General features: G+C 39.3%; 1 protein-coding gene across 5 annotated transcripts in view; it reads left to right on the top strand.

Moving 5' to 3' along the window:
- The window catches only part of DYNC2H1 (dynein cytoplasmic 2 heavy chain 1), a 343,887-nt gene that overhangs the window by 194,705 nt on the left and 121,914 nt on the right, over window positions 1-27,268 (top strand). For all 5 annotated transcript variants that reach the window (XM_078432668.2, XM_078432669.2, XM_078432667.2 and 2 more), the window contains 4 exons: window positions 3,282-3,437; window positions 14,059-14,134; window positions 19,084-19,292; window positions 21,888-21,992. In XM_078432668.2, the coding sequence (XP_078288794.2) occupies window positions 3,282-3,437; window positions 14,059-14,134; window positions 19,084-19,292; window positions 21,888-21,992 (546 nt within the window). The remainder of the gene's footprint in view (window positions 1-3,281; window positions 3,438-14,058; window positions 14,135-19,083; window positions 19,293-21,887; window positions 21,993-27,268) is intronic.

Here is a 27,268-nt window from a genome sequence, read left to right as displayed (position 1 = left end):
GTGTGTGCGTGCGCGCAGCAGCCATCCTAACGGTGTGAGCGGTGTCTCACCACATTTCCTTCGTAAGTAGTGACGTTGAACATCTTTTTGTGGACTTCTTGCCTGTTTGCATATTGGCTTAGAGAAAGGTCTTAAGTCCTCTGCCCATTTTTTTTTTTTTTTTTTTTTTTAAATTTTTTTTTTTTTCAACGTTTATTTATTTTTTGGGACAGAGAGAGACAGAGCATGAACGGGGGAGGGACAGAGAGAGAGGGAGACACAGAATCCGAAACAGGCTCCAGGCTCTGAGCCACCAGCCCAGAGCCTGACGCGGGGCTCGAACTCACGGACCGTGAGATCGTGACCTGGCTGAAGTCGGACGCTTAACCGACTGCGCCACCCAGGCGCCCCCCTCTGCCCATTTTTAACTGGGTTTTTGATTGAATTGGAGGAGTTCCTTGTCAGATGTATAGTTGACAAATATTTTCTTCCCTTTCATGGTGCCTCCTCTCCACTGTGCTGTTTCCTTTGTAGCCTAGACGTCTTTAAAGTTTGACGTGTCCTGTTTGCCTGGTGTTGGCTTCTGTTGCCTGTGCCCCTGTCATATCCAAAGAGTCATCGCCAGAGCCAATGTCATGGAGCCTCCTTCTATGTTTCCTTCTGGTTTTATTGTTTTATAGCCTTACGTTTAGGTCTTTAGTGCAGAGTGGATTAATTTTTATATGCAGTATAAAGGGACGGTTCAACTTCTTCTTTTGCACATGAGTATCTGGTGTTCTTACTGGTCTTCTGACAGCAGCTGAGCAAGAGTTCCAGTGTGGGTTTCCTGTTTGAGCCCATCATTCTTCTGACATATCCAAAACTATGTGTGTTTGCAATGTTACCGTGTAACTGGGCCAAGTCATAAATAAAATGGTAAATGGAATTAAAACTTTTTAAAGCTGGTGGAAGAGGTTCTGCTTGGTTTTTTTCTGTTTGTTGAAATTTGTTTTGTGTGATCTTTATTATGAAGAAAAATGTCTTCATATTGATTATAGTCACGTGTTTCTTTAGATCAGTATTTCTTGTTTTTTATCTGAAGATGTTAGTCTCATTTAAGGAAGAAAAAGGATAATGGTTAATCCACAGAATGTAAAGTTCATTTACTATTTGGAAACATGTCAGTCGAAAGTCTTTACGATGTCTAGTAAAATGAACTTTTCCAAAATCGTCTCAGCTGCTCTCCCAGTACACTCTGACTGTATATTCTAGCGGTGAATTGTTGTAGCCAAAAGGATAGGGGCTGTTTTTTCTCTTGAGCATTGTAGTTACTGCGTACTACCTGGCACGTACAGTACACGAAGAATTAATTTATCAGGAGAACTGTTCTTGAATATTTTCATGTACAGCCTTTGCCAGGATTTTCTTTCAGGAGGTGATTTGATTACTTTTAATGGAAATTTTATTTGAATTGGTATTTTTTTCTAATTCTTAATTCCATATAGATAATTAACTATTTTAGAAAATAGTCCAGTTAATTATATTCAAAATTATTACTGTATATGTATGTACACACGTGTATATTATCTTTAAAGGTTGTTACATCTCTATCTTATTGTTTATTTCTTCTTTTGATTAGTTGACAGACTTTTAAAAATTCACTCCAAATACCTGATGTCATACTTAATAATTTGCTTTTTTTCTACTAATACTTTTCACTGAATTTCCTGCTTTATTCTTCTTTTTTAAGTTTCCCTTAGATTTCTATTTGCCTTTGGTATTCCTGATTTCTTGTGTTGAATGCTTAACTAATATATATTTACTTGAGGTAATATTGAAATTATTTTATGTCTGTGAATTTGCAGTTGACTACATGCTAGGCCTTATCCCATAATTGGACATGTTAGTGTCTTCATTTTGTTATTTTTCAAAAATGTTTGTGTCTGATTTTCTCTAATTCTTTATGATTTGTTCATTTTATGTAATCTTTACTGCTTTAAAAACTAAGTGGATATTCAGTTTTCTGTTATTTTCACGTTTTATCAAGTGCTCAGAAAATTTGGCCTATTTTGTCATAATTTTTGTTACTGTTTCATAAACATGAAACTTTTATTTTTAAAAGTATATGGATATGTACTTAGTAAATCAATGGTATTTTCTTCTAATGTTGAAGAAGTCTTTTTATTTGAGAAAAACACAGCATGGAAAGGATCGCAGAGGGACTGACTGTTCCTTGTAGCAGTCATTCTTTAAAGGAAAAGTTTTACTTTTTAAAAAAGCTAATTAAAATAAATTCAGATAAATGCACATTTTTTTAACATTAGAAGAATTCTCCAGGAAACCGATGATTAATAGACAAATGTGTTTGATTAAAAAAAAAGGATTTTTTTTTTTTTTAACACACACACAAGAAGTGGGTTTAGTTTACACTTTTCCAAAAAGAATTAGAAATTCATCTTTCTCATTTGGATAATTCAACAATATAAACCAATCCTGGACATGTAGATAAGTGCTTTTTGACTACTAGTTCAATATACACTTTGTGGGTTTGAATTTGTGTTTATGAGCCTAGTGGTATCTGCTAATCCCCACTTGAACTCCAGTGGTCTAATGTGCTGGGAGTGTTAGTTGGCGTTGTATGTCAACGGTGCAGGGAGGGCCCAGAAGCTCAGATAGCACCTGCAGAAGGGGGTGTGTTCATAGCAGGGGAAAAACCATGTGCCCCTAACAGTCAGTGTCACATTCCTTGTGTATGATTTAGTTTCAGTAAAATACCTCAACGATCATATAAAATTTAAATTTAATGTTTGTTTATTTGGGAGAGAGAGACAGACAGAGCTCAAGCGGGGGCGGGGCAGAGAGAGAGACACACACAAAATCCAAAGCAGGCTCCAGGCTCTGAGCTGTCAGCACAGAGCCTGATGTGAGACTTGAACTCACAGACTGTGAGATCATGACCTGAGCCTAAGTCGGACTGAGCCACCGACTGAGTCGGACTTAACCGAGTCGGACTTAACCGACTGACCCACCCAGGTGCTCCGGCAATCATATAAAATTTATTGGGTTGTTCTAAATATTGTTGCTTTTATAGTTTTTTTAAATTTGAAAATTATTGAATTTATACTGGATATAAATTTAAACTCCTTTTTACAAGGAGTTTAAAACTAGTTTTAGATACATACTTTTTGAAGTAATATAAAATAAGTCAAATTGGGTGTTTAATGGTGAAAACTTTTCTTTATTAAAGTATGTTCTCAAACATGTTAAATGTTAATTTAATTTGGAAGATTTGAGACAATAAGGGGTCAATCTTTTGTCTTCAGTCACCTCCAGGTTTGAAGAAGAATTTAATGCGCACTTACGAATCTTGGACTGCCGAGCAAATCAGCAAAAAAGACAGCATCCATCGAGCTCACGCTCTCTTTAGTTTTGCGTGGTTTCATGCTGCATGTCAGGAAAGACGAAATTACATTCCACAGGTGAGTGAGAACATGTGTTGGACCTCTTGTAAGTTGTGCATATTTTTGTATCAGAGCATTCCTACCAATTTAGTTTCAGTGGCTGGGATTACTTAATAATTCTTTTCATGGTTTACGACTTTCTATCTCTAATTCTGTCTTTGTTGTTCATCTTCAGGAGTGTATACGTAGCTCACATCTCTGAATTACATTGTTCGCCACAAGGCATGAACCATTATAAACCCTCAGTGATTGTTCAGTGTCATTTTTGTGGTTGATCCATCAGAGACATCTCAAAGTTCGGAACTGAATTCCGCATATTGTTTTCCTTTCATGTTTCCCTCTCAGTAAAAGGCATTGATCCTTTTATCCATTTATTTATTTATCGATTTATTTCCTCATGCTAGAAACCTAGGAATTGTTCTTGGTATGTTTTTCTTTCTTAGCCTGCCTACCCAGTTCATTCCCAAGTCATGTGGATTTTACTTAACAACATACAGTTCAAATCTGTGCATTTCTTTCCACTATTTTCTCCGAGTACCTTACCGCTTACCTGTACTCCTTTCTGAGATCATTTCCTGTTCTTTTTGATTTTTCCATTTAGCAGCCAGAATCATTTTCCTAATATGGCAGTTTGATTATTTCACTACTCTGCTTACAACCCATCAAATGACTTTCTAGTGTACTTGTGAAGAAATAGGCACATTTCTGGTCCTTTGTCTTCAGCATCGTCCCAGAACCCTCTTCCCACTTGGTCTCTGCAACTCAGCCACAGTGGACTTCTTCCTGGTCCTCGAATTCATCCAGCTCTTTGTCGCCATAGGTGTTGCCTGGTATTGTTCTCACGACCAATAGGCCACCCTTTCCCACTGCCGTGGCCATCTTTGCTGGAACATGTTCTGTTCTTCTTGCCAAATGCCTATCTCAGCCGTAAATTGCATCACTTCCAGATTTAATTTTTCCCATCTTTTTTTTAGCTTTGTCCACTTCTGTTGGTTCCTCAGCCTGTCCCTGTTTAGCCTCTCTCTCTGTTTCAGTTACATGTCAGAATAGGGTTGTGGGTTCCGAAGTCACAGACTTGGGTTTGAGTCCTGCCTCTCGAATTTCCTAGCAGGTGACCTGGGGAAAGTTACTGAACTCTAGTAAGCCACAGTTTCCTCAGCTGTGTAATGGGGATTACTCACCATGCTTACCTTTCTTGCGAGGATGAGATGGAACAGTGTATGTGTACAAGTGCCTTGCACGTGACCTGCCAATAAAGATGTGTCTCGCTGATGCAGTAGTAAGTAAAACAGTGACGTGTTGTTTCCACACAGTCTGCACACTGCCCTTAAAGGAGCGTGTGCTTGTTCTTGTCACCTTACAGAGAAGGCCCGTGGGTCTTGATGGCAGTTAACTTGCCGGAGGACTCTTACTTCAGCCTGCAGAGCTTGGCAGTGGCCGGGCCCACCTCTTCTAGAGCCTCCGCCCCTAACAGCAGCTCGTGCTGACGGGTTCATGAACAACAGTGGTAGTGAAAGGACTGTACTGAAAACAGGGAATTGTTTTTTAAATGAAATTACATTTTTTTATTATGTGATACATGTACCTGATATAAATTAAAAAGCTACAAGATGATTCGCACCTAAAATTTAGTCTGTTCCCTTTCTCTCTCCCTGTCACCAGTTTCTCTTCTCAGGACAGCTGCTGTTCACCCCTTCTTGGGTGTCCTTCAAGAAAGATTGTATAAATAAACATTTTATGTATTTACACTCAGACATGCATACAGTCTTTTTAACTCAAATAGCATGTTACAAATACAGTTTTGTATTTTGCTTTATTAACCAAAACATTACAGAGATTTTTAAAGATTACTGACCAATAGGCACACCTGTGTGGCTCAGTCATTTAAGCATCTGATTCTTGTTTTGGCTCAGGTCATGATCCCAGGGTTGTGGATCGAGCCCCATTGGGCTTGGCACTGAGCATGGAGCCTGCTTAGGATTCTCTCTCCGTCTCTCTCAAATTAAAAAAAAAACAATTAAAGATTAGTAACCATTTAATGCCTAATTTTAAAATATTATTTGTATTCACCATATCTATGTACTTACTTATAAGCAGTTTTGTTAGATGGGCATACATGTTCTTTTCAGTCTTTGCTGTTACAAAAAACATTGCAATGGATATCCTTATATTTGCCTCATTTAATGTTTATTCAGGGTGGCAATTTCTAAATTTGGAGAGTTTGGGTCAACATATACTTTTAGTTTAGTTTAGTTCAGTTTACTGAGAGACTGAGCACACACGAGAGTGGGGAAGGGGCACATGGAGAGAGAGAATCCCAAGCTGGCTCCTCACTCAGTGCAGAGCCCAACATGGGGCTTGATCCCCCAACCCTGGGATCATGACCTGAGCCAGAATCAAGAGTTGGACGCTCAACTGCCTGAACCACCCGGGAAGCCCAGAGAGGTGTATTTTAAAGAATTTGTACATAGTACCAAAATGTCCTTTTTTAGAGCAATTTACTTTCACACACAAATATTTGAAAGTGTCACTTTTTTTAACACATGAAGTTTGCTTTCTTTAAAATGAAGAAATTGGGAGGAAAACCCAGTCAAAACATAAAATACCATTAAAATTGTTAGAGATAATGTCATACAGATATGCACTCCACAAACTGTTTTACTATTTTTCCTCCTTTTGCTTTAATCACCAACTTCTAGAAGTAAAGATCCACCACCAATTCAACTTGGATTTCATTCTTTGTGTTAATGAAAGGTGTTTTGCTATTTTTCATTGCAGTGCTGTATTTGGTCGCAGAATTAACTTCCTCTATTTTACACATGTGTGCTGTACTTCTAATACTACACTTAATGTAAGGTCTTTTTGATTGATGCTTGTTACTCTTTGATACCTTATTATTCTTACTACACGGTGGGTACCTTGGTAACAGGGTTCTTCTCATTCATGTTTACAAGACCACTTAACACCCTGCCTGGGTTTCCAGGTGGGCTAAAGTAAGATTTGATGGGCTGTCTAGAGAGCCTTCCCACAATTTACATTATTTCTATTAGAAAATATGATATGAAAAACAAAAATTACCTTTTGAATTTTTTGTACCATATTTTACAAATCCTTAATCATATGCCACTGTGTCAGTAACTATGCTACTCAGAGTACAGTTCTTACCATTTTGGAATTAGAACCTCAATAGGAAATTGCTGTGTCAGGTAATACTGAGAGTTGAGGCCTTCTAACTTGAGAGTGTTATAAATATTAATCTCTGAAGTATGAAAAAAATTTTAAGTAAACACTTATAAATAAGGTTTAATAGTGATGTAAGAAATATTATCAATACTTTATTTTGAGTAGGTAGGAAATGTATTTAATGTATTACAGGAAGCAAGCAGAAGTTAAGATGGTGGAGTAGTAAGGACACCCTGGACATGTCCCTTGAACTCAGCTAGATCAACATCAAACCATTTTGAACACATAGGAAATCGATCTCAGGATTCACACAATGCTCTGCATAGTTTGAGGGAGAGAACGCAGCAGGTGCATGGTGCTGAGAGGTGAACTGGCGAGCGAGAAGAGTCAGGGTGCCTCAGAGGGGAGGCAGTCTTTTTTGCCGAGAGGAGAGAGAGAGAGAGAGAGCAGTGCCTCGGGTTTTTGCAGGAAAACACTTGCCCCAAAAGCAGATAGAAAGAGTGAAAACACTCTCTGGGGACTACACAAGAAAATGTCCCCCAGAACCACCGATGAGGGAAAGGAGAGGTTTCGGTACCACCAGGTTTCTATAAATGGTAGGGCGCCGAGTGTGACGTTTCAGAGGTCAGCACCTGGCGGTGTCCAGTGAGGAAGGAGGGCGGAGTCCCCAGAGCAGCCACAGGGTCTGAGGATCCCAGGGGTCACACCGGGAGAAGCGGTTCCCCTGCTTGTGAGAGCATTTGGTGGAGGTGATTTGGCATCTCATGGGCAAAAGACCCAGGGGGCACCATCAAGCCCCATGCTCACCAGCATAGGAACAAAGACTCCTGATGAGGGCAGCAAACCCTGGCTTAGCCTACTGACCATAGACTGCTGCAAAGCTCCAGTTCTAGGAGAGATGGGATCTAGCTTCATTTGGGGTTTTTTTGTTGCTTATGATTTTTTTTTCCCTCCACCTTGGATACAGAAAGAGCAAAATTATTTTTAAGTTTTATTATTTATTTTTAAATTTTTAATTTTTTCCCTCTTTTGTCTTTTTTCTTTCAAGCTTTTTGTAAGCAGACCAAAACACACCTAGAATCTAGCTTCCTTTACTTGAATTTTTTCAAAATTAAAATTTTTTATTTGTTATTTTTTTACTTTTTAATTTTTTTCTTCCTCCAAAATGACAAGATAGAGGAATTCACCCCAAAAGAAAGAACAGGAAGAAATGATGGCCAGGGATTTAATCAGTACATATATCCTGAACTGAGATTGAAAACAGTGATTTTAAGAATATTAGCTGGGCTTGTAAAAAGCTAGAAAACCCTAGAGAATCCCTTCCTGCCAATATAAAAGAGCCAAAATCTAGTCTGGCCGAAATTAAAAATGCTATAACCGAGATGCAAACCGGATGGATGCCATCACAGTGAGGATGGCTGAAGCAGAGTAGTGATTCAATAATAAAGAAGATAAAATTATGGGAAAAAATGAAGGTGAAAAGAAGAGGGAAAGAAAGGTAATGGATCCTAAAGGTAGACTCAGGAAACTCAGCATCTTATTAAAACGGAATAATATTCATATCATGGGAGTCCCAGAAGATGAAGAGAGAGAAAAGGGGGGATAAAGTTTATGTGAGCAAATTACAGTGGAAAACTTCCCATTCTGGGGAAGAATGCAGACATAAAATCCTAGAAGCACAGCGAACCCCCGTTAAATTCAGCCATTGCCAGCCATTGCCAAGACATATCATAGTCAAATTCACAAAATACAAGGAAAGAATTATGAAAGCAGCAAGGAAAAAAAAAAGTCCTTAACCTACAATGGAAGACAGATCAGGTTTGCAGCAGCCAAGAATTCTTTATCAGGCAAGGCTGTCTTTCAGAATAGAAGGAGGGTTAAAGACTTTCCTAGACAGACAAAATCTTAAGGAGTTGGTGACCACTAAACCACCCTTGCAAGAAATTATAAAAGGGGCTCTTTGTAACATCACCAGAAACACCAACTCTACAGGTAACACACTGGCACCAAACTCCTATCTTTCAGCAATCACCCTGAATGCAAATGGACTATATGCTCCAATCAAAAGACATTGGGTATCAGAATGAATAAAAAAAAATAATACCCATCTATATGCTGCCTACAGGAGATTCATTTTAGATCTGAAGACATCAACAGATTGAAAGTGAGGGAATGTAGAACCATCTATCATGCTAATGGATGCCAAAAGAAAGCCTGAGTAGCCATACTTATATCAGACAAACTAGATTTTAAACGAAAGACTGTAACAAGAGCTGAAGAAGGGCATTATATCATAATTAAGGGGTCTATCCATCAAGAAGATCTAACAATTGTAAAGATTTATGCCCCTAACTTGGTATGCCCAAATATATAAATCAATTAATAGCAAACATAAACTCATTGACAGTAATACAATAATCGTAGGGAACTTTAACATCCCACTTAGAGCAAAGGACAGATCATCTAAGCAGAAAATCAACAAGGAAACAGTGGCTTTGAAGGACACGCTGGACCAGATGGACTTAAAAGATATATTCAGAACATTTCACACTAAAACAGAATACACATTCTTCTTAAGTGTTCATGGGACATTTGCCAGAATAGATCACATACATGGTCGCAAATCAGCCCTCAACAGGTACAAAAGGTTGAGATCATACCGTGCATATTTTCAGATCACAACACTATGAAACTTGAAATCAACCCCAAGAAAAAGTTTGGAAAGCCTTTAAATACATAGAGGTTAAAGAACATTCCACTAAAGAATGAATGGGTTAACCAGGAAATTAAAGAAGAAATTAAAAAAAAATACATAGAAGCAAATGAAAATGAAAAGATGACCATTCAAAACCTTTAGGATGCAGCAGAGGCATTCCTAAGAGAGAAATGATATTGCAATACAGGTCTTATACCTAACTCTAACACTTAAAGGGATTAGAAAAGGAGCAGCAGTTGAAGCCTAAAGCCAGCAGAAGAAGAGAAATAATAAAGACTAGAGCAGAAATAAATGATACAGGAACAAAAAACCCAGTAGAACAAATCAATGAAACTAAGAGGTGGTTCTTCAAAAGAATTAATAAAATTGATAAACTCCTAGCCAGACTTAATGAAAAGAGAAGAGAAAGGACCTAAATAAATAAAATCATGAATGAAAGGGGAGAGATCACAGCTAACACCAAAGAAATATAAACAGTTATAAGAGAATATTATGAAAAATATGCCAACAAACTGGAGAATCTGGAAAAAATGCATAAATTTCTAGAAACATTGAAAGTACCAAAACAGGAAGAAATAGAAAATTTGAACAGACCCATAACCAGCAAAGAAATTGAAACAGTAATCAAAAATCTTCCAACAAACAGGAGTGTAGGGCAGCAAGATGGCTTCCCAAGGGAATTCTACCAGACATTTAAAGAAGAACTCATAACTATTCCTCTCAAACTTTAAAAAAAAAAAAGAAATGGAATGGAAACTTCCAAACTCATTCTGTGAGGCCAGCATTACCTTGATTCCAAAAACAGACAAAAACCCCACTAAAAAAGAGTTATAGGCCAATATCCCTGATTAACAGGGATGCAGAAATTCCCAACAAAATACTAGCAAATCAAATTCAACAGTACATTAAAAGAATTATTCACCATGATCAAGTGGGATTTATCCCTGGGCCACAGGGCTAGTTCAGTATTCACAAATAGATGAATATGATACACCACATTGATAAAAAGAAAGTGTGCAAACCATATGTTCCTGTCAATAGATGCAGAAAAACATTTGACAAATTACAGCATCCATTCTTGATAAAAAAAAAAAAAAAAAAAAAAAAAAAAAACCCTCAACAAAGTAGGGATAGATGGGACCTAACCATATACGAAAGACCCACAGTTAATACCATCCTCAATGGGGAAAAACTGAGAGCCTTTCCCCTATGGTCAGGAACAAGACAAGGATGTCCCCTCTCACGATTACTATTTAACACATCACTGGAAGTCTTAGACTTAGCAATCAGACAGCAAAAAGAAATAAAAGGTAGCCAAGTCAGGAAGGAAGAAGTCAGACTTACACTGTTTACCGATGGCATGATACTCTATGTGGAAAACCTGAAAGATTCCACCAAAAAATTACTAGGACTAGTACATGAATTCAGCAAAGTTGCAGGATATAAAATCAACCTACAGAAATCTCTTGCAATTCTATATGCCAATAACGAAGCAACAAAAAGAAATGAAGGAATCAATTCCATTTGCAACTGCAATTAGGTACCTAGGAATAAAGCTAAACAAAAAGGTACAGATCTGTACTCTGAAAAATATAGAAGGCTTATGAAAGAAATTGAAGAGGACACAAAGAAATGGAAAAACATTCCATGCTCATGGATTGGAAGAACAAACATTGTTAAAATGTCTATACTATTTAAAACAATTCACACATTTAATGCATTCCCCGTCAAAATGCCACCAGCATTGTTCACAGAGCTAGGACAAACCTAAAATTTGTATGGAACACAAAAGACCCCGAATAGCCAAAGCAGTCCTCAAAAAGAAAAACAGAACTGGAGGCATCACAATTCTGGGCTTCAAAGTATATTACAAAGCTGCAGTCAGACTGTATGGTACTGGCATGAAAACAGACACATAGATTGATGGAACAGAATAGAAAACCCAGAATGGACCCACAATTATATGGTTAACTGATTTTTGATGAAGCAGGAAAGAATAGCCACTGGAGGAAAGACAGTCTTTTCGAGAAGTGATGTTAGGAAAACTGGACCACTTCCTTCTACCATGTACAAAGAATAAATTCAAAATGGATGAAAGACCTAAATGTGAGACAGGAAACCATCAAAATCTTCGAGAAGAACACAGGAAGCCACCTCTTGACTTTGGTCAGAGCGACTTCTTACTAGAAATGTTGTTGGAGACAAGGGAAACAAAAGCAAACAGGAACTACTGATACTTCATCAGAATAAAAAGCTTCTGCACAGGAAAGGAAACAATCAACAAAACTAAAAGGCAACCTACAGAATTGGAGAAGATATTTCCAAATGACATATATAATAGTTATCCAAAAGCTATAAAGAACTTAGCAAACTCAACATACAAAATACAAAAAAAAACCAAATAACCCAGTTAAGAAATGGGCAGAATACATGAACAGACAGTTTTCCAAAGAAGACATCCAGATGGCTAACAGACACATGAAAAGATGCTCAACATCACTCATCATCAGGAAAGTATAAATCAAAACCATGATGAGATACCACTCACACCTGTCAGGTTGGCTAAAATTAACAACACAAGAAACAACAGGTGTTGGCAAGGATGCACTGCTGGTAGGAATGCAAACTGGTGCAGCCACTCTGAACAGTAAGGAGGTTCCTCAAAAAGTTAAAAATAGAACCACCCTAGAATCCAACAGTTGCACTCCTAGGTATTTATAGGTATTTACACAAAGGATACAGATACACTAATTCCAAGGGATAGATGCATACCAATGTTTATAGCAGCACTATCATTAATAGCCAAATTATAGAATGAGTGTAAGTGTCTACCAACTGATGAATGGATAAAGAAGATGTAGCATATGTATACAATGGAGTATTATTTAGCCATCAAAATGAACGAAATCTTGTCATCTGCAATGACATGGATGGAGCTAGAGTGTATGTTGCTAAATGAAATAAGTCAATCAGAGAAAGACAAATACCATATAATTTCACTCATGTGGAATTTAAGAAACAAATCAGATGAACATATAAGGGGAAAAAGGAAAGGCAACAAACCAGAAGAGATTCTTTTTTTAATTTTCAAAAGAGACTCTTTCTTATTTTCAAAAGAGACTGTTAATGACAGAGAACAAGCTGAGCATTGATGGAGGGAGGGAGGTGGACAATGGACTGGATGAGTGATGGGCATTAAGGAGGACACTTGGGAGGAGCACTTGGTGTTGTGTGTAAGTGCTGAATCACTGAATTCTTCTGAAGCCAATATTGCACTGTATGTTAACTAATTAGAATTTAAATAAAAAGCTGAAAGAAAAAATATTGTCACTGAAGTTTGTTATTGTTGACAGGCATGTAACCGTTACAGATCTCTGATTCTTACCTGTACTGAATCTTAGCGAGTGAGGTTTAAATCTCGTGTGTGTGTGTGTGTGTGTTTACAATATCTATAATTTTAAAAAAGTATCCAAATGCTAGTGACCCCCAAATTTATGTATCTAGCTCAGACCTGTTGTCTAAGCCCTAGGTTTTTGTGTCCAACTCTTTATTTGTGCCAGTTTGTTTCAGAAATGACTGAAAACCCCTGTGTTCTGGGTGTGAGCCTTAGAGCGCAGACTTCTCCAGAGCATGGGTTTTTTCTTTGCTTCAGTGGTAGATTCTCACCGACCAGACAGTGCCTGGTGTGCAGCAGGCCCTCAGTACCTTCCAGTAGCTTCTCTCTCCTTGTACACAAATTCTCTAACTTTATTGTCCTAAGTGTCCATGTACTTACTCCTTCCTGTGTGTTCTCCCCGCTCCCCACCAAGGCGGCGGTGCCTTAGCTCCCGGATGAGCTCAGACCTCTTTCTTGTGCAGACCAAGTACGACTCTTTGCATCAAGCATGTTGTAGTTGTAGCCTGTAGTTGGAGGTGTGTTTGAGTGGTGGATTGTGCCCACCCACTTTTCCCCCTCTGCCCACATTTTACTGACAGCCACCTGAGGGCAGAGATTATGTTTCGGTTCATTCTTTCATTCCCAGTGCTTTACATATAACATGCATTTTGTACATATTGTCTTGAATGATTAATGGATGAAATTTGTTTTGATATTCCTAAATACTATTAAAGTCTAAATAGATTTTAGTTTCAATGCATTACATTAAACTAAATTAGTTGAAGTGATTGGAAGTACCATCAGAATTTTTTTTACCTTTTTCATATTTTTATAAAACCTAGAGCTCTATGAATGTTCCTTTTATATAAGCATTGTAGCTTTTAGCTGCAAGTTTATAATTTAGTTCCAACATGAATGCTTCATGGGTGAAATGTACAGGAAATAATGCTTTATTTTTGGGCCTTTAAAAATTTTTTGTAACATTTCTTTTCTCATGTTTATTGACAAAAGCCACAAGTCTGAAGGATAAAATTATAGAAAATATCTCACTGAATACACTGTATTTAGACTCAAAAATTTACTATACCAATTTGTTCCCTCTGTGACTGAATTGCCACAATACTTAAATGATAAAAACTATTCTAGTATTAAAAGTCCTTGGCATGCTGTGATGTCAGTAAATTTCTTTAAAAAAATTACTGTTACGTTAGAGTTATTGTTTTTATTAAAAAGTTTTGGGAGTTTTCCTTTTATTTTATTAGCATATTTTGAGCATTCTTAAGATTATAAAGTCGATAATGCCTACATGTGTATCTTTGAACACTGTTTGTAGGTCTTTAATATTTGTAAATTTGTTTTGATAGGGTTGGACCAAGTTTTATGAGTTTTCTTTATCAGATCTTCGGGCTGGATACAGCATTATTGACAGGCTCTTTGATGGTAAGTTCTAATGATAACTGTCCTCTCTGATATTAATGGGAAAATTTTTTTGAGGTCTTACTAGCAGTGTGGTTTTTTCAAAATTGACTTCCTATCATGAAACTTGTTTTTGCTTTTCATTTTGTGTTTTATGTCCTGGCTGCTGTGCTTATGTTAGTGGCTGGTTCTCGATCTGTGGTGGTCATTAGTTTTACATGCCATAGTTGTCTGATCTTTCTGTAGCTCTCAGGAAGCCAAAACCTGGAGAGACGTTGTCTTCAGTTTGTGGCCTTCCTAGGTTTCAGGCTTAGGAAGAGTTGTTCAGCTCTCCGGAACTGTGAAATCGGGGACTATGCTAGACTAACGTCAGTACTACACATCTGTAGAATCTAAACTTATGGTTAAGTAGGAGTTAAGGATCAAGGTGCAAATAATAGACTATAATAGACAAGACCACGTGATGTGATCGGTTGAGGCCATCCTGCCCTCTGCCCTCTGCCCTCTGATGTGTATTGTGCAGGGGTGCAGGGGCATGGCAGGGGACGCGAGGGTTTAGAGCAGGGGTGGATTGGAGGAGAGAATATATTCATAGGGATATCAAACTTAAAAATGCCCCTGCAGCCCCACCAAGCCCTTCCCTGAATCCCCCGTTTCAGTAAACACCACCACCAGTCGTGTATTTGTTCAGGGTCAGAACCTGTGAAGCACCTGGGTTCTTTTTTTCATCCTTAAATGTCCAGTGTCTGGGCAATTTCTGTCCCTTCCATGTCCAAACCGGATCCCGATTCTGCTCACTGACTCAGCCTCCTCAGTGCTTGCTGGTCCGAGAAGAGCCGCCTACACAGGCTTCTTTGTGATCAGCGCTCTCTGAAACATTTGCCACGCGTAAACCAAGCGTTGAGAAAAGTAAAATGAGGTACGTCATCCCTGTTTAAATCATACAGCCACCTTAGTCCTTTGTTTTCCTCTGACAGGCCAGGCCTGTTCTCCCTGAAGTTCTCGGTGGGTGCTCTTCTGAAGTGCCTCTACGTGATCCCTTCGTTCACATCTCTGCTTCGGGGCTCTTCTTCAGAAAAGCTTTGCATTACCACCAAATCTAAGTCATTGTAAAAGCTCTTCTCTACCCACTTGTTCTGTTGTGTTGTTGGAGCATGTCAGTGCGACCTTGTTCATCTGTCCCCACTAGAGCGCCATCTACCTTAAAGCAAAGTTTTTGGCTGTATGTCCTTAATGCCTGTAGCAGGACCCAGGGTACACACTCAATTATTGTTAGTTGAATTAATATCAGATACCAGAAATTATTCTGTAGCATATCTTTGGCAGAATGATAGGGATGGACATCTAGTATGTAGCCAAGTCCCGGTTTAATTTATATGTTTATGACATTAAAGTTTTAAATGATATATGTACAAAAAGTACTTAGAAGATCATATCTCAGTGAAATTTCCAGAAAATGAGCACACTCATGTAGCCAGCACCTTAATCAAGAAATAACATCACCAGTAATTCTGATTCCACTCTATCTCATACTGCCTTCTGGTCATGACCATCCCCAACCCCCACCGCCACCCCCACTGCCCTGTCCCTCTGCTCCTGTGGTAAACACCAGGCATCTCTTACTATATACAGCAATTTTGCCTCTGTTCTTACAGCTGGGATCGTACGTCATGTACTGCTTAGTCCTTAGGTTCTTTCAGTTCACGTTGTCTTGAGAGATTCGTCTGTATGGTTACATGCAAGTACAGGTCATTTATTCTCAGTGCAATATAGTGTGTCATTCTTTGATCATGTGACTTCTGTCGGTGGACATGTGGGTCCTGTGGGGGTGGTGATGATCTCGCTGCTACCTTCAGTAACAATTTGGATATGTTTGTGTTGAGTCTGTATGTAGGGATAGGTGGGACACTCGTTTGTTCACCATTAGTGAATGCCAAATAACATTCTAAGTGAGTTTTTCTGCATGGTACAGATTTCTCAATTACACGTGGTAAAAGTGTATATGAACTTAAAATTTAGTAAATGGGCGTATATTGAATCTTTGTAATTAACCCCAGTTCAACAGAGTGTTACCAACCTTCCAGAAGCGCCTCCCTTGCTCCTTGATACACATGACCCCACAGTGCCCTAGTGCATGCCAAGGGTAGCCACTTTTCTGACTCTTCGAGTGATTGTTTTCAGTATTAATACAGTATGCACTAAGGCTTTAGCTTGCATTGAAACTTGGTCATTTTTCTTTTTCTTTGTATTTTCAAGTTTTTCTTTAAAGTTTTTAATGTTTATTTATTTTTGAGAGAGTGAAAGAGACAGAGTGTGAACGGAGTAGGGACAGAGAGAGGGAGACACAAAATCTGAACCAGGCTCCAGGCTCCCAGCTGTCAGCATAAAACCCGACATGGGGTTTGAACCCACAAACTGCGAGATCATGACCTGAGCTGAAGTCGGACGCTTAACTGACTGAGCCACCCAGGTGCCCCTCAAATGTTTCTTTAAATTCCTTTTAGTTAGGGGCACCTGGGTGGCTCAGTCGGTTAAGCATCTGACTTGGTTTCAGCTCAGGTTATGATCTCATGATTCATGAGATAAAGTCCCACGCCAGGCTCTGTGATGACAGCATGGAGCCTTCTTGGGATTCTCCCTTTCTCTCTGCTCCCCCCTGGCTTGTGTTTACTCATTCTCACTCCTTCGCTTGCTCGCTCGCACTCTGTCTCTCTCTCTAAAATAAATAAATAAACTTTAAAAATAAATAAATTCCAGTTAATATGCACTGTAGTGTTGGTTTCAGGAACTTAATTTAGTGATTCATCACTTACACACAATGCCCAGTGCTCATCACAGGTGCTCTCCTTAGTCCCTATCACTAATCTAGCCCATCCCCCACCCTCTTTCCTCCATCGACCCTCAGTTTGTTCTCTGTCGTTAAGAGTCTCTTGTGGTTTTTTCCCCTCCTCTTTTTATTCCCACACTTCCCATAAGTTCATCTGTTTTGTTTCTTAAATTCCACATATGAATGAAATCATATGATATTTGTCTTTCTCTGACTAATTGTGCTTAGCATAATACATTCTAGTTCCATCCATGTCCTTGCAAATGGCAAAATTTCATTCTTTTTGATGGCTGAGGAATATTCCATTGTATACATACACCACATCTTCTCTATCCATTCATTAGTCAGTGGACACTTGGGCTATTTCCATAATTTTTCAAAATGCTTTAAACTTTATTTTATTTTTATAGTATCACTATGAGATCATCATTATTAGTGCCCTTTGAGGATGAGGATACCAAAGCAAGGAGTTTGAATGATTTGTCATTATGTTTGACACTTGTGATGGAATTAATTAATAGCCTCACATTATTTTTTACACATATCACACCACTGAGTTGTGAATAAGAGGCCCGTGCTTTAAAGTGATAGTGCATCTCATGGTAAAAATCTAACTGTATAATCTTAGGATTCTAGAATTTCTTCGCATGTACACAATTAAGTACAAAAAAGAGAAAAAGCTCTAATTATATGGGTGAGAAATTATGTAGCTCATAAGACCCGGGCCACATGTATAATCTTGATGCCTGAGTTTCCTGATCTGTAAAATAGGGTGATAGCAGACGCATGTCCATTGATTCAATTTTTGAGAAGGTTGAATGAGAAAAGCCCCATGAAGCATTTGATATTTAGTACATTGACTATATTGAGTAAGTTAGCAGTAATTGACTGTTTTTGCTATTGCTATAATTTCAGTTCTGGTTTTTTAATCTTAAACAAAACTCACCTTGAGAACAGTGGGTGTAAGACACATAAGATCTTAAAAGTTATATAAAATATATTTTACATAATAGCTAGTTGTATTTTATAGATTGAAGGTCCATTAATGTTTCTCTGTGCCCTGGTGGCCTACCTATGCATGAATCGCTTTTCCATTACTAATATATTACTTAGTAAAAAGCAAGGTAGCACTAGAAAATGGAGTCCTGGTGAAGTCCCTTGTTAGAGCTGTTTGGCCACTGTTGATCATAAGATGTAGGCAGGAAGCAACTTTAATCAGTCTTCCATGCTGCAGACGCCCTGCCCTGCAGGAGGCCACCTCAATCACCTGTGCGCTGTGTGTGGCCTGAAATAGCACAGACATCCATCTTTGTGCGATCTCGGACTTTATAGTAATCAAATGCAACTAGACCAGCCCTGCTAGTAGTGAGGGGAACCAGCTACTATAAATGTAATGGTTTCCTATAGTTACTGCGGACGCGAGGTTTAATTCTTACATTTTAAAATTACCACTGAACTGTGGTTAAGAGAATGCTTTTGTCGCAAAATGAAATAATGACTTGAGAGTCTCGTGTTGTTTTATACTACATTTCTTTACTAGAATAGGAAATGGACAGTTGACTGTTAAAATCAGGACATTTAGAAGATTATAATATGTGAAGTGATTTTTTCAAGTTTCCTTATTCAGATTTTTTTTTATGAACTGAGATTTTCATCGTTATATAAAAATAGGCTTTGGATATATTCTAAATAGGACTTTCGCATCTGAGGAGGCAGTGCTGTGTGGTCGATAAGAGTACAGCTTTGGGTCCAGATCTTTGGGACTGCGCGACTTTCTGATTTTGGTCACTCAGCCTCTATTCCTCAATTTATTCATCAGTATAATTACATCTTTTTAATATTTCTATGTTATGAGGCTTAAGTGACATTTGGGGAATTTTACTTGATTAAATAATCTCAATACATACTAGCCGTTCTATGATTATATTAATATTAATTATTATTAAGAATTTATTAATGAGCTTTACATTCATATTAGTGAGATTGTAAGGAATGATTTAACTTGGTTTAAATGTATATTGTCATATCCTGTAAATATAACTGGAGACAAGAATTTAGTTAATATCTCAGAATAATTTAGAATATTTTTAGAATATTTCTAATATGTTAGAAATAAAGCTAATAAAAGTTTGTTTTAAAATTCTAGGTACCAAAGATGTTCAGTGGGAATTTTTACACGGTTTACTTGAAAATGCTATTTATGGCGGACGCATAGATAACTATTTTGACCTTAGAGTTCTTCAGTCATACCTGAAACAGTTTTTTAATTCTTCAATAATTGATGTTTCAAACCAAAGGAACAAGAAAAGTGTTTTTCCATATTCCATATCTCTCCCCAAATCCTGCAGCATTCTGGTAGGTAAAATTCATCGTGTGTAATCTATTCCCAAATACTTGAATCCTTTTCTTAAATTGTTGAATACATACATGTTTATTTTCAAATGCACAAGTAATTCCCTTTCACAAGTATGGATTATTGTTATGCACTGTGCGGCCTATTTCTGGTGTCTTACACACTTGTGAATACTTACAGGAGATTGATTGATGATAACCGGATGCAGTGTGTAGGGAAATCTTGGAGGGAGTGGCCACGGGAAATGTTACAAATGCAAGAGCACTGTGAAGATCCACAAGGAGAGGGTCCACGAGTTCCCAGTGGGCACAGGGAAACTGAAAGAAGTCCAACACTCTTTAACAAATCTGTCTTCATTTGCTGGCTTATAAATTTAAATCAGCTCTAACCATATGAGGGATACCCTCTTGGTGTCGTTGAGGGGTATTTACTTTAGCCAGCTGGAGCTTTCCACCTTGAGTCATCCCACAAAAGCCGGTAGGATGAAGTCCTCTTTTCCACAAAGTAGCACAAAATGTGGCCCGAAAGATGTCAAGTCTCATTTATGTGGCCTCAAACTTAATCTTGGCTTAAAGTCCAAATAATGTCCTAGAACATTAAAATCATTTATCTCTTCATGAATTACAGGGATACATATTCAGTTGTATACTTCTCTCGGAATTATGCATTTTTTTTTTTTGTCATCTAAGTATTTTTCAAGAAGATTCTTTTGTTTCAGTGACATAATTGTCAAAAGTAAAAGTTTCGAAACCAATATTGAATATATTACCAAATGTCTTACCTGTTAAGTATCCCGTCTGTTTTGTTTTTCAGTATCTTTCACTCATTTAGTCATGTATTCAGTACATGACTAAGCACCCCCCAAATATCCGTGTGCCTGCCGGTGTCCCTGTTCCAGACCATGTGGGCACCGGGGGCGTCTGTGGGGCTGACCTCCTAGCGAGAGGGCCTCACCCAGCAAATAGAGGCGTCACATGGCTATTCATGGCGCGCTCATTTCACACGGTGCACTGACTGGTCTCCCCTCTCTATTTGAGGTTTAAACTGAAAAGTAAAAGCCCCACAGAAAGTGCACATCATTAATGTCGTCGGCAGTGAATTTTATACGCTGAGCATGTGAGTGTAACCAGTGCTGGGATCCGGAAACAGAACGTGACCAGCTCCCCACATGTCCTCCTCCTGCCCCCTGTCATTGCCGCGTCCCCCTCACAGATGAGGCCCTTCTTAATACCGAAGTTAGTTTCACCTGTTTTTGAGCTTTGCGTAAATGCTCTCATGGGGTGTATATTCTTTTGCCTCGAAGCGCGGAGAAATCCGTGTGGACGTGCAGCTGCGTGTTACGGAAGAAACGTGTCAGTGTACAGTTGTCGGGGAGAGCAGACGTAGCCAGTAGAGATGAGAGAGGTTGACAGCCATTTTGAAATGAACAAAGGGAAGTGATAGACAAAAGTTGCTCTGTATTTATAGGATGATTTGTGAGAATCAGTGTTCGGCTTTCTGTCTAGTAGAGTCCTACAGAAGGAGGAAGCCAGAGCTTCCCGGGCGGGTGACGACACCTGCGTGTGCCCTACACTGCACACGCATATACAAGCCTGCCCTGGGTGCTCCTGTACGCACGTGCTTACACCCCTCTATGTATTGGGATTCGACGGTTTGACGAAGTTAACCAGTGTTCGCTTACAGACCAGATGGGAAAGATTTCCAAAAAAAAAAAAAGCATGCCTTTCCAAAATTTGACAGGTTTGCAGGCCCTGGGCTTCCTGGAGTTCAACCGTTGCCCTGGAAATAGTTGTCAGACAGCCGCCAAGGATGGGAAAGAATGCTGGAGTCTCTTTAACAGCTGTTCCTCCTAGTTCAGCAAGAATGGTGTAGACGCACACGCAGTGTCCCCTTGAAAATAATTCGTTCTTCCTGACAGCAAGCAAACAAAACAGGTCTTACCCTTGAGCCAAACCGAATAATTTCTCCCTCTTGGTCCACACTTGTTTCTCATCTAGAGTTTTGACTCTAACTGTGCTTGGTAAATTGAGCCTTTGCAATGCTGACAGTAATTTGGGGTGAAATGAGAGGATTATCAGTGCATTTCATTACACTTCACCAGCGGACTGAGGACTGACTGTGTAATGGCTTTATGGAAAGTGTTTACAGAGAGCTTTTTGCTTTCCAGAGTAAGTGTATGGAGGTTTCTGGGGTGTCAGGAATATTTATCTTAGGGTAAGCGGAGCTGCGCTCTGCACATAGGTCGTGGGTCGGATGCATGGTAAGTAATCACAGGGCTTTCCTGGAAACATGTTATGTGACATCTGACAAAGTAGCCACAGCCACTCAGGTAGTTCGGTTTAATAAGTGCAGGGTCCCTTCGAATGTGCGGAGTTGAATGTAAAAAATCCAGCATCACATAAGCTAGGGATGAACAAGTGGTAATGAGCATATTTTCTGAAGATGACTAAGTGAGTGTTACCCAGACTGAAAGGGAGATTGACCTGGAAAGTGTAATCATGTGAATAACCGATACTTCAGTACTTGCCAGTATCTGTTTTCAGTGGTTGTAAGTTCAGTGCTTACCGAAAAGCTGGTTTCCACTTGTTCACATTTAGGACTACCGTGCTCTCATCGAAAAGCTTCCGGAGGACGACAAGCCTAGTTTCTTCGGTCTTCCTGCCAACATTGCTCGCTCGGCTCAGCGCATGATCAGTTCTCAGGTAACCTAGGACAAGGGGTGCTGGAGGGAAATGTCGCTCGGGAGCCTGAGAGCAACAGGATGAGACTTGCTTTAATCTACAGACCCCACAAGCTCATACTGAAAATTTTTATTTTATTTAGCACAGTACATTCCGGTCCCACCCTAAATAAATTTTAAAGGAGCCAAATGGCTCTATATTAAGAGATTTGTCAAAATTAGTAAAATAACGCACTGAACACTATCGCCTCATCCAAAATATATGTATTTTACCTCTTGTGATTATTTTCAGGCTACTTTTTTTTAAGTTTTTAAATTTCAATTCCTGAATTTTTAACCATACAGTGTAGTATTAGTTTCAGATGTACAATATTGTGACTGAACACTTGCACACATCACCTGGTGTGCGTCACCACAAGTGCCCTCCTTCACCCCCATCCCCCACCCACCTCCCTGCTGGTGACCAGCAGTGTGATCTCTAGAGTGAGGAGTCTGTTTCTTGTTGCCCTCTCTGTTTTCCTTTTGTTCACTTGTTTTATTTATTAGATTCCACACACGAGTGAGATCATATGAGATTTGTCTTTCTCTGACTTATTTCACTTAGCGTAACACACTCTGGTTCCATCCACGTCGTTGCAAATGGCAAGATTTCATTCTTTTTGATGGCTGAGTAATAGTCCTCTGTGTGTGTGTGTGTGTGTGTGTGTGTGTGTGTGTGTGTGTACACACCACATCTCCTTTATCCATTCATCAGTCGAGGAACAGTTGGACTCTCTCCGTATTTTGGCTGTTGTCGATAGTGCTGCTGTAAACATCTTCTTTGCACCTTTCTATGTAAGATAAACCTTTTTTTTTTTTTTTTTTTTTTTTTTAATTTTTTTTTTTTTCAACGTTTTTTTATTTATTTTTGGGACAGAGAGAGACAGAGCATGAACGGGGGAGGGGCAGAGAGAGAGGGAGACACAGAATCGGAAACAGGCTCCAGGCTCCGAGCCATCAGCCCAGAGCCTGACGCGGGGCTCGAACTCACAGACCGCGAGATCGTGACCTGGCTGAAGTCGGACGCTTAACCGACTACGCCACCCAGGCGCCCCAAGATAAACCTTTTTAAACAGAACAGGATACTGCAGAAGAGTCAAAACTTCCTTAATTATTAGAAAATGTATTGGCCATCCTTACTGTGTGTGTCAAGAATTCAAAAGATTGAAATAATTTCTTTGGAAAATGACTAAAGAGTATTTTCCAGTGTCTGTTATTTTACCTGGCATGCCTTTCATTTAACATCAACATTGCATTTTTAAGCCATCTTTTGGCATTTTACGATTTTTTTGTTTAGGTCAGTGTTGGCGTTTCCTTTTTAAGAAAGAAAAAATGAGGAAATGGAATGAATAAGCAGCTTGCAAGTTAACAGGATGCTAATGACATGTTTTCCTGGTCTTCTCAATGCTAGCCAGGTGTGATTGCTTGAGGCGGTGCATCACAGGATCGCCTGGTCTGCTTTACACGGGATGTTTCAGTCAGAGGCTCCTCCCAGATTTAATAGTGGAAGCATGAATCACGTAGGCATTGTATAAGAATCATGATCTAGGAATAAAGGAGAAAATTAGGATGTTTTGAGGAAATGAAGGCTAGTTCTGGTCATAAGACATTAGCAGCAAGGAGAAAAATAGATTTGAAAACTGGTTTGTAGAATCCCTTTTGTCTCAGAACAGTTAGTTTTCCTAAAATGATGTCCTGTACTGTGTGCACTCCTGACATCATATTACTAAGCAGTGTCAGTCAATAGCTTTACTTAGGTCTTTTTTAAGTCATGATTTTTGTATTCTCCCATGTAGTGTCGTTTAGGTCCTTGTTAATACACGTTTATCATGACGATGGTAGTGGTGGTGATAGTTTCGTACTTACCTGCCTTCCGAATTTGGCTTTGCTAAGCACTTTACATGCATTACCTCATTTAACTCTGAAAACAATACTGTGATATGAGGGTCATTATTGAACTCACTTTACAGTTGAGAAGATCGAGGCCACAGGAGATTATTTTTCCCAAGATCACACTCTTAGTAGGTGAACGAACCGGGTCAGTGAGCATGAGTTCACGTGCACACAGCCCGGCCTGCCCCCATGGCGGTTCCAGCCCTCTTCCATCATGAGAGTCCATACTTCTCTCCATAGAGGTTTCCTGTTTCGCACCGCCTCCTTTTCGTGGGGGAGAAAAACCCTTTTGCTAGGTAAACGTCTTTAGTAAAATAGTCTTTTTTGCATTTTGTCACCTGTTGACCTAGGAACTCAGGTCATATCTTAATGACAAACCTGTATTTTAATAAACTTTATGAATGGGGAGTCTGGAAGATAAGTGAATAAATTAATGAAATATTTGAAAAGTTAAGAAAATCTCAAGTATCTTGACATTAAAATGTAATGCAGTTTAAATGAGCTGCCTGTGGAGTATTATCCATCATCTGTATTCTCAGGAATCCTTCAGAGCTTAGAAATTGCTTTATAGCTAGACTTAAGAGTCTTTAGCGCAAGCAACAGTTTTTGCCCAAATAATTCCCTAATTCACTGCTTCATGAAAGATGTACCACTTCCTCATTGTGATTCAAAAGTGCCATCGTGATTTTATAGTGAATATTCATTACAAGACTAAGTAGAATTTGTGTCCATTGTTGATCTAAATACCATGGTACCTGCGTATCTTAAACTCACGGTGATACCTTAAACTCGTAGAGGATGAGGCCGTGTAGAAGAGGGGCCATCATGACTCCTACCCACGCAGTGTGTGCAGTGGGACAACACCTGGCACTGAGGCTGGTGGAGATCAGGTACTCGCTACAAATGTTCATTCACTTTGCAAAGAATTGAGAAAGTAGCAGCATAAAAAATTACAGCTGCAAACAAGTGAATAAGACCGTGTGATGGATGAAGGAACCTCATAGTATTTCTAAGGCTTGGGGATTAAAAATTCCCACCAGAAATTGGATATTAAGGTATGTAAAATCGATAAGGAACGTGAGGCTTTAACCATATTGGTGAAACCTCAAAGCCAGGATGAAGTACTCGGAGAAGTAACAAGGTTATCTACTTGGTTCTTGTGGGAGCCGTGTTCCGTAACCACACGCACTTGTCTGCTCCAGTAACACCCAGCCCCGGTTTGTGACTCCACCTCTTTACCTTACTGTTCCCTTCACAACAACGGGCCGTAGGTCTGTAAGATCTCAGAGATCCAGATCTCTTGTTTTCTCTTTCTTTTTCCCACATTTGTCTCCTTGTCACTGTAAAAGCAACAGACCCACGTCTTTACCGTTTTTTTCTTTCCTTTCCCTCTTTTTATACTTAACTGTTCACCCACGATTGCAGATGTAGATTAATCCTCAAACTGACATAATTGTTTTTCTAAGTTAAAGCCTGGAAAATATCTGAGGGTGGTGGTGCTGGCCACTTACATGAGAATTATTTGGCAAGTTTATCTTCAATAGGTGGATTGCTAAGCAGCATCCAAGATGTGTAAAATAGGACTGTTGAGGAGCGGGGCTTTGGAATCTGTTTTGGCATGAATTCGTAGGCACCCTCAACTTTGAAAGCATCTGTACTACAGTTGTGAGAAACTGAGAATTTCTCACGTTGCTATTCCGAGTCGCACGAAATCCTCACATTCGTTTATCCCTGGATATCTGAATGGCTTGCTCTTTTATTCCCTTTAGGTGACATCATCACGAAGGCCTTTCAGACTTACTTTAAATAGCAACTTCCCACAAACCTTGGTACTGCTTCTCCTTTGAATGGGCTTCATTTTTCTCTTAAGATGCATGTTTCTGCAGGACCTGTGTGTTTTTCTTTATTTCTGAAATTTTTACTATCTTTTCAAAACACTGTCTTTGATCTATATAAAGGATTACATATGTAACATATATATATATATATATATATATATATATATATATATATATAAAATTCATATTAAAAAGTATGATGATGTGGGGCGCCTGGGTGGCTCAGTCAGTTAAGCGTCCGACTTCGGCTCAGGTCACGATCTTGCGGTCCGTGAGTTCGAGCCCCGCATCAGGCTCTGGGCTGACGGCTCAGAGCCTGGGGCCTGTTTCCGATTCTGTGTCTCCCTCTCTCTCTGCCCCTCCCCCATTCATGTTCTGTCTCTCTCTGTCTCAAAAATAAATAAACGTTAAAAAAAAAAAAAAGTATAATGATGTAATGAGACTCCTAAACCAACAGGCAAGAACAAGGACATTACCAATAGCTTGAATCAACTTACATGATTCTTCTGTTCATCTCCCTTTCTGCTAAAGGAGCTACCATTCACTTTTGTTTTAAACTTCTTTAATACCTTTGTACTTCTTAAACACTTGTATTACATGCATGCATTTACACACACACACACTTGTTCTTACAAGTATATTGCTTCCTTTAGATAATTAAAAAAATTTTTTTTAGGGGCGCCTGGGTGGCTCAGTCATTTGAGCCTCCGACTTCAGCTCAGGTCATGATCTCACAGTCTGTGAGTTTGAGCCCCGCGTCGGGCTCCTTGCTGACAGCTTGGAGCCTGGAGCCTGCTTCAGATTCTGTGTCTCCCTCTCTCTCTGACCCTTCCCCGTTCATGCTCGCTCTCTCTCTCTCTCTCTCTCTCTCTCTCTCAAAAATAAACAAGAGAGAGAGAGAAAGAGAGAGCGTGGTCGGCAGGGGGAGCCGGGGGTGGAGAGGGAGACACAGAATGTGAAGCAGCCTCCAGGCTCTGAGCTGTCAGCACAGAGCCTGATGCGGGGCTCGAACTCATGAACCATAAGATCATGACCTGAGCCGAAGTTGAATGTTTAAGCGACTGAGCCACCCACGTGCCCCGCTACTTTTAAATCATAAAACAGTGTCTTTCATGTGGTATTCTAGGACTAGCATATCTCATTTTACATTATTTTTCTAAGGTGTGTAGGTCACTGGCTTAGCTGTAGTTTCATTCATTATTACTGCAGTATAATCATAATAACATCATGTATATTACATAATGTACATATAATTATGTAAATGCCGCACTGTTACACACGATGTTGCTGTGTACCTGTGTGTACATCTCATGGTCTGTCGAGTGCAGGAGTTTCTCACGATGTGCATCCCCAAATGGACCGTGTGCGCATGGTTTCAGTTCTGTGCTACTGTACACTGTCCCCAGAAGGTCTTGTGTCCACACCCTTTAATTCCCACCAGGTGGTATTTTTGGATGCCTTCATATTTGTTAAACTGATGGGTTACACTGCTATCTCGGTGTGGTCTTAGCTTGTATTTCTTAATTTT

This window comes from Panthera onca, chromosome D1 (genome assembly GCF_046562875.1).
Source record: "Panthera onca isolate mPanOnc1 chromosome D1, mPanOnc1 haplotype 2, whole genome shotgun sequence".
Lineage (NCBI taxonomy): Eukaryota > Metazoa > Chordata > Mammalia > Carnivora > Felidae > Panthera > Panthera onca.
The sequence above is the reverse complement of the archived record's forward strand: the minus strand, read 5'-3'. Positions and strand labels throughout refer to the sequence as shown.